Genomic DNA, 15,122 nt, shown 5'->3' with positions numbered 1-15,122 from the left:
CCCTTGAGGCTCTGGCGGATCCCCTTTACATTACGGACAGGTGTCCCATCTCCCACTTGCTGTGATTTGGCTGCTAAGAAAGCTCACAGCTGCCCCCTTCTTGGGAGATTTGCCCCCAGCCGATGGGAGGCTATGCTGTGCACCTACCCATCCCCACCAGATTTCAGCCAACGACTGACCAACACAGGGGTACAAAACGTCAGCTCCCCTGCCTCACGACAGCCCGGCTTTGTGGTGTAATCTGTGCCTCTTAGCTTCCCCTTGGAATCTGGGTGAAGTTAGTCTCCAGGGGAGACACAGCTCCTACTCCGTTGTCCTGCCTCTTCTCCTCCATTCCCTACTTGAAGCTTTTCACTTTGGTAAAACCACACCGCCCGCAGTTCCCCTTCCTTCACCATGTGGTTCCATACCTCTGACTGACTTTTCTTGGAACAAACTTCCCATCTTTCTTGGCCTGGCCAACTTACCTCAGGCATCATCTACTCTAGGAAGCCTTCCTGAAGCTGGGGGAGCACCAGAAATCTCTCCTCTGAGGTCCCATTGCTCCCTATACAAACCTTAGCACTTATATAGTATTGTATTAAAATTATCTCTTTACAAGTTTGCTCCCCTAGTATAGTGCAAACTACCCAAGAGTGGGAACTCTATCTTGCTCATTTTTGCTCCCCTCATTTTTGCTCCCCTCCTCTGTGGCGTGGTGTATGCCACATGGCAAAGGCTGCACAAATGTCTGCTGACCTTATAATGTCTCATTTCTCACCCCAGCACAGGCCAACACTGAAGTGGAGATGAGAGATGTGGAAGGAAGAAGGGCAGAGATGGTCCAATTGCTATACCAAGCCATTAGGCTCAGGCAGCTTAATAAGTATTGTTCCTATGGTTCTGGCCAGAGAGAAGGGCCTCTTCCTATAGCCTGGATCATGGAAGGGATCTTGAAAAACTTCTTAACCTACTGTCTCTCAACCTGACCTAATGAAACCTGCAATAAGGCTGCTTAATAGAAAAGAAAGGAATGTTGGCTTTTTTTGCTTTTGATGGGAACCATGTTATTTTGTCATGGGAACACTGATTATTGTGCATTGTTAAGAAACCCAAGTAGGCAACGATATATGTCTTTGCCAAATACAACTGGGGAAAGGAATTAATTATTACTTAAGAAATATGGTTTGAGAGACTAAATCTTCAAAAACATGCGACCTAGCAGAGCCTTGTGATAGTCCGACTTGGCATGTATAGTTTCAACATACTGGAGAATCACCAGGCAGGTCCATTTTTGGGAGCTGTAATGTCACTGAGGCACGCATTGAACACTGTGCTCTACAAAGCTTAGTGACCAACGACCCCTGCACGGCACAAGCCCTTGTTCTCTATGCAAAGTCACCTCCCCAGGAGCCCTTGTGCAACGATTTAAAAAAAACAGCCACACCTGTGTTTCACACAGAGTAAAGGAAATGCACTGTCAGTGTTACCACAGTAATGCTGTAGCATAATGCAATCTAGAGTTTATTTTAGCCACAGCATTTGTTTCAATGATTTTGTAAATGACTTTTGTCCTGTATTTCAGCATCATTAAGGCTATGAAGGGGTCATATGAATCTGCTATACCTCATTGCATTTAGTGAGAAAAACTATATGCCACACTGGGTATTTATAAATGCGGGTGTCTGCAAATCTTTTGGGACATATCTCTTACGCATGACAAGGGTCCACAGTATAAAAGTGTCTGTGGTGATAAAAAAGATTGAGTTTCACTATTCCATCTCAATGTGCTCATTTCACAGATGAAGAAACAAAGGCACAAAAGAAACAAAGTGGTTTTCTCAAGGTCATTAGCTGGTTCATGTTGGAGCTACAATTAGAATCCAGAGTCAAGAACTATTTCCACACTGTATAAATGATAACCAAGGCTGTCACCTGTAGAGGTAGGTTAGAGGAAAGTTAATAGGAAACAATTAAAGGGGGAGATAAGGTATCATTGATGAAATTCCACATCATGGATTATCTCTGGAAGGTTTTTAATCACAGAATGAGTCTGCTGCCCCAAACCATCTGCACTGTTCATAAATCTACTCTGAAAAAATATTTTTCTCAAACAAGTGAAAATTATTTTTCTAGGTCATCTCCTGTCTTAGAATTTTTGAAGAGTTTACTGTTGCCAACTTCATAGAAATCTTGATGGCCTCTGACCTGCACTTATCAGATTTATAATCCCTCTTGATGTTGTTCTTAGCACATCTCTTAAAAGGAAGACCAAAACCCTTGAGGTGGGAGTATGGGTTGTCAGAAGTAATAGGCCTCATTTGGTTCTTTATTCATTTGTGAATTAGTTTATTTTTGGAAGTCCAGTGAACACATGGGTTGAAGATTTTGCTTTGCAAACTTTGCTTTGCAAACTATGTTTAATCTTACCAAGATCCTGAACGCGAACGATACATGAGGATAAATAAAGTCCCCAGGATGATTAATCCTAAGACGTACTGTTATGGTACACGATTTACACAGACAGATGGAACGTGGTGTACAAAAAGGATGAAATAACTGCCCTTCGAGACACCCACATCAATAAACTGACCCAGTCACTCATTTTAGTGGAATATCTTCCCATTCTTTATAGGGCTTTTACTAGCACATTGAGTCCTTTTAAAATATTCTGTTTTTAACTTGGGACATCTCCAAAAAGTAAAGGATCCTGGGGTGCTTGGAGGATATTCAAAAGACCATCAATGAAAATGATTAAAGGGAATGGGAAATGGGAGTGTCGAGCATAACATAAAGAGATATCATTTCCAGAATGGTAAATAACTGTTGTTTTTCTCCAAAGAGTTCAAAGCAAGAAGAAATGGGCTCAAATTATACCTGGCAGGAATTAGCCTGACATAATGCACAATGCCCTGGCGCTGGTACAAGCACACACAGGAACACAGGAGCCTTTGAAGTTCCTTCCCTCGGTAAATGTGGCAGGCAGAGAAAATATGCCCAATGGACTAAGACTTTTATTATTCATCAACTCAAACTACACCAAGAAAAAAATGACAGTACAGTTGGATTAAAGAACATTAATTAGGTAAGAAGGGGAAAAGAAGTAATAAAAATCAGGTAACAGGGGCCAGCCCCATGGCTGAGTGGTTGAAGTCCCACATGCTCCACTTCGGCTGCCTGGTTTCACAGGTTCGGATTCCGGGCGTGGACCTACTCCACTCATCAGCCATGCTGTGGAGGCATCCCACAGGCAAAGTAGAGGAAGACTGGTGCAGATGTTAGCTCAGGGCAAATCTTCCTCAAGTGGGAAAAAAAAAAAGAGGATTGGCAACAGATATCAACTCGGAGTTAATCTTCCTCAAACACACACAAAAACAACAAAAAACTGGTGCGTTGTGCATGCTCTACTAAAAAAAAATCAGGTAACAGACTAAAGAGAAATCAAATATATTTTAAAGCTGTGCTCATGGCATTGAGCATAGCCTTGCAAATTAAATCCACTCCTAATCCAAAAATTTTGTGTTATTTTGCTATTTTAAATCTCTCTCCTGGTCAATCAACCAAAATTAATTGATTTATTTGAATTTAACTTCTTTCAAATTGTCCCTTCTCTAAAGGCCTAATTAACAGTGTAATGAGTTTTTTTCATAAAAAGGAAAATATGGGATCTGATAACTTTCTAGGCTCAATTCCAGAGAGTTCACTGCAAACAGCTTCTCACTTCTCTAGACTTTTTAGTACATGATAATGGAAATCCTGAGTTGAAGAATTATAGAACAGTGCATCTCGTACTTTAACGTGCATACAAAACACTCACATGCACATTCTGATTCAGTGGGTCTAGGGTGGGGCCCTGGATTCTGGATTTCTAACAAGCTCTCAGGCTGCCCACGCCACTAGTCCAGGGACCACATTTTGAATTGCCAGGCTCCAGACCTGCACTGCCCCCTGTAGCTATTGAGCACTTGCAATGTGGCTAGTCTGAACTGAGATGGCATGTAAGTATAAAATATACACTAGATTTCAAATACTCAATATGAAAAAAATGTAAAATAGCTCAATTTTTAAATTGGTTGCATGTTGAAATAATATTTTAAGAATATTGGGTTATATAATATATATTGTTAAAATTAATTTTGCCTGTTTTTAACGGGCCTACTAAAAATTTAATTTCATATGTGGCTCATTATATTTTATTGGACAGTGCTAGTTTAATTTACATACAAATAGATATAGAGCATATATTTTTAAAAATAAAGGATCATTTCTGGAAGTCCTTTACAGATCAAGACTTTTTTAGCTTTGAAAAGTCTCATCTTGACCTTTCTATCTCACGTAGTAAAGAGATAAGATGAGAAATACCCTCGCTTCTCAGAAAAGGCACCCCTCTTTGGCTAAGCCCAATGAAAGGCAATGTTTTCAGATAACGGTGTGTGAGACCTGGGGCGCCGTGGCACCAGTGCACTAGCTCGTTCTCTCTCTCGATGGCCTCGCCGAGCTCAGGTGGCCAGTTGCAGTTCTGTTCCTGCTCCATGAGGAAGTCCACACTCTGCCATACCAGCTCCTGATCTGAGGGCTTGAGGTGCTCATGGTAAGAAAGAAGCATCTGGAGAATGGACGACAGGCCATGAGCTGCTCCTATATTGACAAATAAAGCATAATTAGTTCACATAATTGAGAGAAAAGCCAGTTTAATTTAGTGAAAAGACAATCATAGTATAAAAAGAAATGAATGGCAATATTACTTGAAAGCACACATAGTAATATAATAATTGAGTTGCCTAAGAACTAGGTTTCTGAGGAGCATACACTTAGCACCGGTCAGCAAACTATAGCCTGCAGGCCAAATCTGGCTCACTGCCTGTTTTTGTAAATAAAGTTTTATTGAAACACAGCCATGCTCATTCGTTTGTATATTATCTATGGCTGCTTGCGTACTACCATGGCAGAGTTGTATTTGTAACAGAGACCATAAGGCCACAAAGCCTAAAATGTATTATCTATTCCTTTAAAGAAAAAAGTTTAGTGACTGACATCAGTTTTAGAGAAAAGACTTTTTAAAAACTTTGTAATTAACATATCAATAGTTTTTAGGAAAATGCTTTTAAAGTGAAAATAATTTGTTCTAGGTATACTAAACATTCATTCATTCATTCAACACATAAGAATTAAGCACCTACCACGTGTCAGATAATGTTCTAGGTGCTAAAGATAGATCAGTGAACAAAACAGACTAACATCCTTCTGTAAAGTTAAACACTAGTAATTGCTATTAATTTACTTAATGCTTCACATTTAGCACTGGGCATTGTCCAAGCCCCAGAGGATGCACAGATGAATATGACTTGGTCCATACCCTTGAAGACCTCCCCGTCCAGTTCAGTGACAAAACCAGACTTGTAAATAAATAATTAGAACATGAGGTGATAAATGCTCTAGCAGAGATGTGTACCAAGAGCTAAAAGAGAACCGACAAAGGAGAGCTTAATTTGGCCTTGGAGTGGAGGAGGCACTGAAGGTTCCACACAGGTAGTGCCATCTGAGCGAAGTTTTGAGGAATTCCTAGGAGTTCCAGCATAGGCTACTGTACTATCAAAGACGTGATCCTGCTTTAGGAGAAGGAGCTAGCTCAACGAAGGTAAAAGTTTTCACTCATTTCTAATGAATAGAGTGCTGATTGATGGGTGGTGGTGGTGTCAATATATTCTGAGGGCTTGCTCTTTAAACTCAACTCTATAATTTTAAAGCTTTCTTTTTGTACACAGGCCCTCGGAACTCTTGATTCCCTAGAAACAGCTTTATAGTTGTATCCAGTCAAAAATCCTATTCTTAAAATTTGCTCATGAAACTTGAAGGAAGCTTTCTTTCACTGGACTTATTTTTTTAGATTCTTTTTTAAAATTTTTCCTTTTTCTCCCCAAAGCCCCCCAGTACATAGTTGTGTATTTTTCAGTTGTGAGTCTTTCGAGTTGCAGCATGTGGGATGCCTCCTCAGCATGGCTTGATGAGTGGTGCCATGTCCGTGCCCAGGATTCAAACTGGCGAAACCCTGGGCTGCCAAAGTGGAGCATGCAAACTTAACCACTCAGCCACGGGGCCAGCCCCTCTTTCACTGGATTTTAAATTTATAGAAAGAAGCTTGCTTTCCAGGAACATATTTATGCATTAGATAGAAATACGGTTTGTGCTATATATGTAAATGGCTAGAATGTGAATTTCTCTAAAAAGATAGGAAAATGAAAGAATTAATTCTATTAGAGAACTCTAGCAGACACTGTCAGTACCCTGCCCATCACCTCAGCCACACTCCTCACTCTGGTGCACCTATCCTCCCTGCTTTCCACCTCAAGCACCTATCATTCTGCCTGAGGCTTTCTCTGGCCACAGCGGTGTGCCCAGCCCACAGGGACAGGGCTGAAATCCTAGGGAATTAACACCTCTGGGAGCATCCTTCTATCAATGGAGCAGGGAGTTGGTGGACGAATACCCCAGCTTCCTCACCCTTTGGGTGGGACAATTCTGAGGCATGTTCTCTACAGACTCTAAGAGTCCCCAGTGGAACTGAGGCTCAGTTATTCATGAGTGCTCACTATTACATCCTCTATTAATTTTTTTCTCTACCCTGCCTCACTTTGTCACTCCTCTATCAACACTTTCTGGGATCATCTCCCAAACAAACCATTTATACCCAAATCCTTGTCTCAAGGTCTGATTTTAGGGAAACTTAGACAAGAACTTAGAGAGTCTTTGAGAAAACTCTCAGAGAACTGCTAGTCCATAAACTCATTGCAGAAGTTGTTCATCAGCCATCCATTCATTCATTTGGGTACCCTCATTATGTATAGGCTCTTGCTAAAGGTCCAGGGGTCACAAAGATAAATGAAAGAAAGTCCTTATCCTGAAGGTACACAGAGCCTGCTAAAGCAGTTGGACAGGTAAGCCACTAACTACAGTGCAATGTCATAAGGCCTTCAGTAGAAGGGTGGCAGGGTGACATGATGCTACCCAATTTTGCTTCAGGGTAAAACCTGAAAAGTGAGAATGTTTCTCTAGAGAGGGTTCAATAAACCCTTTTTCCAAAAAGCACGAAGTTTCTCAATAGGTCTAATGATGTTTGAGCAGAGTCTTGAAGTCTGGGTATAAGTATTACAGATAGATGAAGGGGTCATGGGAAACTGGGCGTTTTAGGCAAAAGGAACAGGCACAAAGGTTCCAAAGATATGAGAACACTTTGCTTGTAGGAGACTGTGCTGGACAGAACCAGGGAGGGGAGAGAGAAAGCTTGAGTTTGGAGAAGGAGGCAGGTGATCTACAAAGGGCCTTGCAAGTCATGCTCAGGAGCGATGGGGAGCCACCAAAGGATCCAAAAAGAAAATTAATCCAGAGTAATTAATTTTCACTTTACATGCCTCATATCTCAAAAGTAGCCACTGTGATTCAGTAGTCTGTTATTAATCCACTAATATTAAAATGTTGAAAATGTTAGTGGCTGAATCTCATTTCCCTGTGCAGAGGCACTATTTACAATGAGTGTGTAAACTGTTCACAAACTTTCAGCAGAATTAGGGCAATGAACTCACAATATAGAATACGGATTTTAGTCTTCAGTGAGAGTAATTGTTAAAATAGCTATATTTCTGTCGGTAGACTACAAAAGCAAATATTAAATTCTAATTTACAATATCTATCAATTTTTATTTTTAAATGGAATTTTAAAGTATTTCTAGTTAAATGAACAGTGATGACCTATGTCAGAAACAAAATCTTCCAGTCTTTAGTCAATGCTGACATGAGAGACTCTCTTCATCTCACCGGCCCTTGCCAAGACCATCACTCACCCAAGTATTCAGTTCCATAGTAAGAGTACATCAGGGGAAATGGTTTCCTCTTTTTCATGGCATACTGCTTCCCAGAGTCCAGAATCGCCTGGCAAATTGATTTGATCTGTGCTGGAGTCAGTACCTGAGTAAGGAAATCAAGAAGCAGAAGTCAAATCAGGATCCTCTTTTTCCCTCAGACACTGAATTTTCTTGCTTTAAAAGTCCTATCCGCATATCCCCAAATCCTTTTCTATGTGTAAATAAGATTAGCCAGACATAACTTCTTTTTTCTTAACTGTTGATTCTTTGTTGTCAATTTTATCTACCCTCTTCAGAAAATCGCTAAGTTTTGATGGGAAATACACATCTTTACTGCTATAGGCTTTTATAAAATGCAAAGACCACCTTACAGTTGTTATATCATTGATCTTTGTCACAGGAACAAGAAATTGTTCAGAAAAGAACAAAGGCTAGTCCTAAAGGATCACGCTTAACAAAGCTGTTACTCCTGGACCAGGTGCAGGTCTGGCCCAGACAATGGGCCTCCAATTTGTGTCATTTAGTCTGTGCTTATAAAACCGCCATTCTATGACAAGCTGCTGCATGACAGACTCACTGTAAGCATCTTCATTCCCTGAAGGAAACCAAATTCCAATAAGTACCAAGGCAAAATAACTTTTAATATCAAAATGCCTCTGAATACAGAACGACTAAAATGCAATGACTTGCAGTCTTCCATATTTTATTCAACCTATTCACAGCCAGTTTTAGGACTATAGAGATTAAAATGTTCTCAAGCCTACTAGGCATCACTGAGTTTATGAGGATTCTGCTCAGGTTTGTGATGTTTCCTGCCTCCCATTTTTCCTCGGGGCAGGTTAGATGCTCCCTTTGGCACACTCCTGACATCACCATGACTCTTTGGTACAGCACTTACCAACCTGGTGTTATGTCTCTCTCTATATACTAGACGATCAGTTATTTGAGGGCAAAGACTGTGGCATCTCATTATTTTGGTATCTTTGGTTCTTAACCCAAAACCTGAGGGGGCCTTTGGTGACTGATGAATGAGTAAAAAGTGTCAGGTTTACTGGCATGAAAAACAGAGCCCTTCCTCTTCTCTTTCCTTTATCCCTTCTCTCCCTCCCTCCTCCTTCCCTCCTTCCCCCTTTCTCTCCCTTCTACAATTATTTCTTAAGCCTCTACTATATGCCAGTAAAGCCTGTACTAGATGCTGGAGATATGACAGTGAACAAGATAGACTAGACCTCTGCTCTCGTGCAGCCAATGTTTCAAAAGTGCAGACCTGCACAGGACGAGCCCGAGTCAGAATACCAACAAAAGTTCACCTAAAGTTCAGCCTTCACCTAAGTGAATGAGTCAGGGATCAAGGAAAAGTCTATCGGATTTTGGCCTCTCTCCTAATACACAATGAATTTTCCTACCTGATATTTGGCATTAGACTCACCTATTCCTTTTGAAATAAGGTACCAATGCTTTGTTAAATCATAACTTACTTCTCTGATTTACCCAACATTAGAAGAGTAAAATATAATCCAGGTTTTCGCCTCCTCAAATCTAGCATTTAATTTGGAAAAATAATTAAAGAGGAAGCTGCTCATTAATTAATTTGCCAATTAACTTTTATTGAGCTACTATTCCAGTAAGGCCCTGTACTAGGTATTGTGGGGAAATTCTAGAAAGCCTGGGACACATTTTCTCCCTAGAGGGAATTTACTATCCAGTGCTAGAGAGGAGACATACACAAAAGTCTACAATAAAGCCATTAAAGTTCATGGGCCCAGGGGTGGAAAGAAACAGTAATGCCGTGTGTAACACAGACAATGAAGCACTGCTCGGCTCCACTAAGGCGTTACTATCTCCTCATTTTCCATCTGGTTGCTCAGAAACAATTGTCGTGGCTTTCGACTTAAATTTTCCTTTTATTAGCTACCTATCTTTGTCTCTTGGGTTTACTCCTTTCTGCCTAAAATTGCCAAAGACTCTATTTTCCCGTGCATTCCCACTGTCATTTCAAGGCTCAGCCTCCAGTCTTTCCTTAGTTGAATAGCAAATTTGTCCTAAACGATTTCCTACTCTGCATCTATTCAAATCACTATCAAAATTTTCATTTGCTATTAAAAACATCTTCCTCTTTGTGCCTTTATCAGTACCAACTGATCTTACATTTAGTCTTACCCTACTTAATATCTTGCAACTCCTCCATCCTGGCTCTCTTTCAGAAACTGCTTAAGTGCCTTGAAGGGCATGAACTTAATAGGACTCCATCCTGGTCCCATCCCATATTTTTCTGGAAATATACCTTGCTTTTCAACTGAACTTAGGTCCTGTCTGCCAATTCTGGTCTTAAATCCACATGACAGGAGCAGTTTTGTGATAGGAAAAGGTCACTGAATTTTGGGGGTATGTACTCATTTGAATTACTAAAATTCTTCCTATTTGACTTTTGTGCCAATAATTGAAAACTGGCTTATTCTCTCCTCAGTTGAACATTTATTCATATGTTTCCTCTCTTTCTGTGTCTGTGTGTGTGTGTGTGCAAGCACGTGTATTCACCTGTTTATTTGTAACCCAGAAAAAAAATCAACTTAGGTTATATGTGGTGCCCTCTCCCTTTCTTTCCATCCCTAATCTACAGCTCAGAATAGAGAATGAGTTTATAAAATATTTCAAAACCTCCCCAGTCATGCCTCATGTCGGGGCGGTTTCCCCTTATCTCTCAGAAACACTGTGAAAAACAAAGAGAAACCACATTTGTTTGGCTGGATAAAGAGCAGTTACGCATGCAGTTCTTTATCTCTGGGAACAGACAAGACCTACCCATGGGTTTATTGATCAGCAAATAAAAAGTGAAAACAGTGCTCATTAAAAGTGTGTGGAGGGGAACCTTGAGATGGAGGGTCCTCTTTTTTTCTCCCCTGAACAAACAGGACAGAAAGAAAGGAGATGACATGCAAGGGGAGGGGCTTGTTCTTGCCCTCTCATTTGTCTGCTTTCTCAGACATCCCTCCATTCCCAACTCCTAGAACACAGGAACACGCGCATGAGCACACACACTACCTCTGAGAGGATGGCCTCTGTGCTTTTGAAACACTCTGAGGCCCTGAGAATGAGGAAGCGGCATTTCCAGGGGAGGGAAAGAAAGTGACTGGAGATGGCAGAGAGGGGCTCCCTGCCCATTAGGCCTTTATCAACATAAATCCAAAATTCCCTCTCCTGTATTTATAGCACCTAGGGCCTATGCATGTGTTGATATCTTAGACGGATTTGATTCTTTAAATAAATTTCTTTTACATCAAATTAAAATAAATTAAGATATCTTGAAAATACAAAGCAAGTCTGTGGTGGTTTGGTTTAAACAGTTTGACCGATTCTCCTCACTTATCTTCAAACAGAGGTGTTTGTTGTGAAATATTCCTATGGGGCAGGGCTCTGAGTATGAAGTGACAAGAGAGCAATAAAGCCCATGCTATGTTTCTTGGCCCCAGCTGAAGGTCGCGCTGTGATTGAACCACCTCCATGCTGAGGAGAGATGACCTTTGTTAAGGAAATGAATAAAATGGACCAAGCCACAGAAAGATTGCTTCACCACACACCGCTTTCCAGGGCAAATGTCCTGCCCACAGGCCCTCTGGAGTGGCAGTCTTTGCTCGGGGGCGGGTAGAGATTTATTTCAGGTGTTGAGAAGACAAAATCTCAGGAGAGCTGCTTTGAAAATAAGCTTAAAGAGACAAGGTAGGGGGGCCGGCCCGGTGGCGCAGCGGTTAAGTTCGCACGTTCCGCTTCTCGGCGGCCCGGGGTTCGCTGGTTCGGATCCCGGGTGCGGACATGGCACTGCTTGGCAGCCATGCTGTGGTAGGTGTCCCACGTATAAACTAGAGGAAGATGGGCACGGATGTTAGCTCAGAGCCAGGCTTCCTCAGCAAAAAGAGGAGGACTGGCAGTAGTTAGCTGAGGGCTAATCTTCCTCCAAAAAAAAAAAAAAAAAAGAGAGACAAGGTAGGGCTAAGGGAGCGCTTTCAAGTAGGATATAGATCTTGATGAATCGAATAATTCAAATTATGTGCAAAGCCTTTTGCACTTTGAGGAAAGATATAATCTTAATAATTAGACTAAGTTAACATCTGAACCACTTAAATAATGAAACATTCAGCAGTTCTTTAAACTCTAAAAGTCGTGACCTAATAGGGATAAAGTGGAAGGAGTAAATATCATGAGTTTCACAGAGGTAGAGGGATATGAGCTAAGCTTTAAAGGACAAGTAGGAAGTGGATAAATGAAAGTGGGGGGAAGAGGCCATTTTAAGCTGTAGGATGATGGGGGAAACCCCGTGTATTAGGGCAATGCTTCTCAAACTGGAATGTGCACACAAATCACCTGGTGTTCTTGTTAAAATGCAGATTCTTGGGGCTGGCCCCAGGGCATAGTGGTTAAGTTTGGCACACTCCACTTTGCAGCTGGGGGTTTGCAGGTTTGGATCCCAGGCACAGACCTGTACCACTCCTCAGTCATGCTGTGGTGGTGACCCACATATAAAGTGGAGGAAGACTGGTACAGAAGTTAGCTCAGGGCTAATCTTCCTCAAGAAAAAAAAAAAAAAGAAAATGGGCAACAGATGTTAGCTCAGGGCTAATGTTCCACAGCAAAAAAAAAAAAAAAAAAAAAAAAGAATTAAAAAACGCAGATTTTGATTCAGTAGGTCTGGGATGGGGCAGGATTCTACATTTCTAACAAGCTCCCAGGTGATGCTGCTGCTGCTGGATCCACAAACACACCTGAAGTAGCAAGGGATTATGGGAACAGAGAGGCTGGTTGCAGGCGAGGATTTCTCTTGGGAAGGGTGAGAAATTAGACTGAAGGAACTATAGGAAGTTCCCGAAGACATTCAAGGAAGCAAGAGGGAGCACCAGGCAAAAACACTGCATACCATAATTTAAATGATCAGCTTACCTAGAAAAGCAAAGCAGCAACAATGGGAAATTCTCTTCCAATACACTGTGTGTAGGAAAAACGCATCCAAATTTGCAAACCCCAGTGGGGAGCTCTTAGCCAATGTGGCCAGGTTTGTTATTTTCTTAATGAGTCTCCAAATGGGGCACGTGTGCTGGTGCAGAATGAGCAAGTCCCTTCCATCTGGTTTTCCTGATGCTCCCTGACCATTATTATGCTGGGCGATGAGGAATGGGAGGCAGGTTACTCCAGTTAATGATTATCTTCCAGTTATTAAAGGGATTCAGCAGGGAATTTCAGTTATAAACACTTGGTCTCAGATACCATTTCAAAAGTTGCTTCTTTTCCCTTCTCATGTCAAGAAACACAAGCCAAGAAAACACTGGAAACCAGAAAAGAAGAACAGGTTTTGCTCCATTCTTGCAGACTGACTGCTAGCTTTAGAGATTTACTACAAGCACCTGGTAACCCAGTCTGCATCAAGTGTCACTAAGATGATTTCATTTTGTTTCCTGCAAGATACTAAATGTCTCAGAGCCTGAGTTTCCTTATCTACAAAAAGGGGATCACAATAACTAGCCCTACCTACCTCCTCAGGTGATGGTGAGACTCTTATGAAAAAGCAATTCCCAATGTTTGGACTTACACTGCAATCACCTGAGGAGCTTTTAAATATCCTGATGCTCTGACCACACCCCAAACCAATTACATCAGACTCTCTGGGTGTGGAACCCAGGCACCACTATTTTTTAAAGCTCCCCACGTGATTCCAAAGTGCAGTCGAGTTTGAGAATCACTGCTATGAAATATCAAATGAATGCAAAGATAGTTTTTAAAAGAAAAGTAATAATACGATGATGATGATCAGAACTAAAGAGAAGACAAGCAAAGGACCTCCCAAGCCGAAGACACTCCCAGATATAGAGATACACCTTCAGTCTGAGTCATGGGGGAGTGGAAGGGAAAAACCCAATATTCCCATCAAAGGACACTCTGGGTCAGGTCAGAGGTCCACTGAACCTCGTCCAGTATTTCCAACACAGACACCAATGCACATTTTGTGGCAGAGTAATGGAGAAACCAAGAAAACAGCAGGTAGTGCACTGGACTAGGATTCAGAAGATCTAGGCTTCAGATCCAGCCTTGCCACAGTAACCACGGTTAAGTCATCAGAGCTGTTTCCTCGTCTGGACTAGAATCTGTCCAACTGAGTCAGTGCTGCTTAAATTTTAGTGTGCCTAAAAATCACCCAGCGAGCTAGCTAAAACAGCTTCCCGGGCCTCACCCTGAGAGATTCTGACTCAGTAGCTGTGGAATGGGCTCTGAGATCTTAATTTCTAACAAGCTCTCAAGTGATGTGCATGCTGCTGGTCTGGGAACCACTCACTGAATAGCACTGTACTGGGTGACCTCTAAGGTGATTCTGGGCTCCAAACTCTCTGGTTCTCAAAAGCACGGGAGTCGTCTGGCTTTTGAACCGAAGAAAGATGACAGCACGGTGATCAAAAACATGGGCTTTGGGGTCAGGTAGACCCGAGTTCCAAACTTGGCTTCACCACTTTCTAGCAGTGTGGATTTAGGCAAGTTACTTAGACTTTCTAAGCCTCAGTTTACTCATTTGTAGAAAGCAGCAATAATAAGACTTACCTACTTTACTGGATTGCTATGAGGATTCCATATAAGCACTTAGCACAATTCCTGGCATAAAGCACACACATCACGCACGTAAGCTACAGTGAAAACAGACATCCAAAGTCCAATAGTGACTCAACTCCCACCATTCAGCACCATGGCCTTGGAGGCCAGGGCTCAGGATGTCTCATAAAATAACCCTGTTGCTCACCTCCCACTCCCCATTCTCCACCCAAGGACCAGCTTGTGTCAGCTTGCATTCCTAAACTGTTGTAACTTGTAATTCATAAACTAGTAAAGTATGGCCCTTCATGTCGGTGTGTTTACTTTTTTTTACTTATCACCACACTTTGAGCCCTTCACTATGTCACTATGTAACTCTAGACCAATCACATAAAACTCTCTGGACCTCAGTTTCCTCATCTGAAAGAACAAGGAGTTAAGCTGATGTGGTCTTTAATATGCCTTTCAGCAATAGTATTTTGTTATTCTGTGATTCAATACTTTATGACAACTATTTACAAATCTATATACTTATTTGGGCTCTAATTCTCGGATGTGGATGTGATGGTATGTTTCAGTGGTTTCATTTCTTACAGGCTAGGCAAAAAGTCCTTTGTAATGAGATGATAGCTCATGTTTAACTTGTCCTCTATTCTAGGCACTTTCTTTTATCAAGATGCACATTCTCTTATGTACTTTCTTCCTAGAGAAAGTTCA

The 15,122-nt window shown here is 41.5% G+C and overlaps 1 protein-coding gene across 1 annotated transcript in view; it reads right to left on the bottom strand.

Annotated features, from left to right (window-relative positions):
• The window catches only part of LANCL3 (LanC like family member 3), a 94,821-nt gene that overhangs the window by 19,431 nt on the left and 60,268 nt on the right, over window positions 1-15,122 (bottom strand). Inside the window, exons 2-3 of the mRNA XM_023634083.2 lie at window positions 7,818-7,941; window positions 4,420-4,617 (exon numbers count right to left, since the gene is read on the bottom strand). Of these exons, the coding sequence (XP_023489851.1) occupies window positions 4,420-4,617; window positions 7,818-7,941 (322 nt within the window). The remainder of the gene's footprint in view (window positions 1-4,419; window positions 4,618-7,817; window positions 7,942-15,122) is intronic.

This window comes from Equus caballus, chromosome X, assembly GCF_041296265.1.
Source record: "Equus caballus isolate H_3958 breed thoroughbred chromosome X, TB-T2T, whole genome shotgun sequence".
NCBI lineage: Eukaryota > Metazoa > Chordata > Mammalia > Perissodactyla > Equidae > Equus > Equus caballus.
This window is presented reverse-complemented; position numbering and strand designations above follow the sequence as displayed.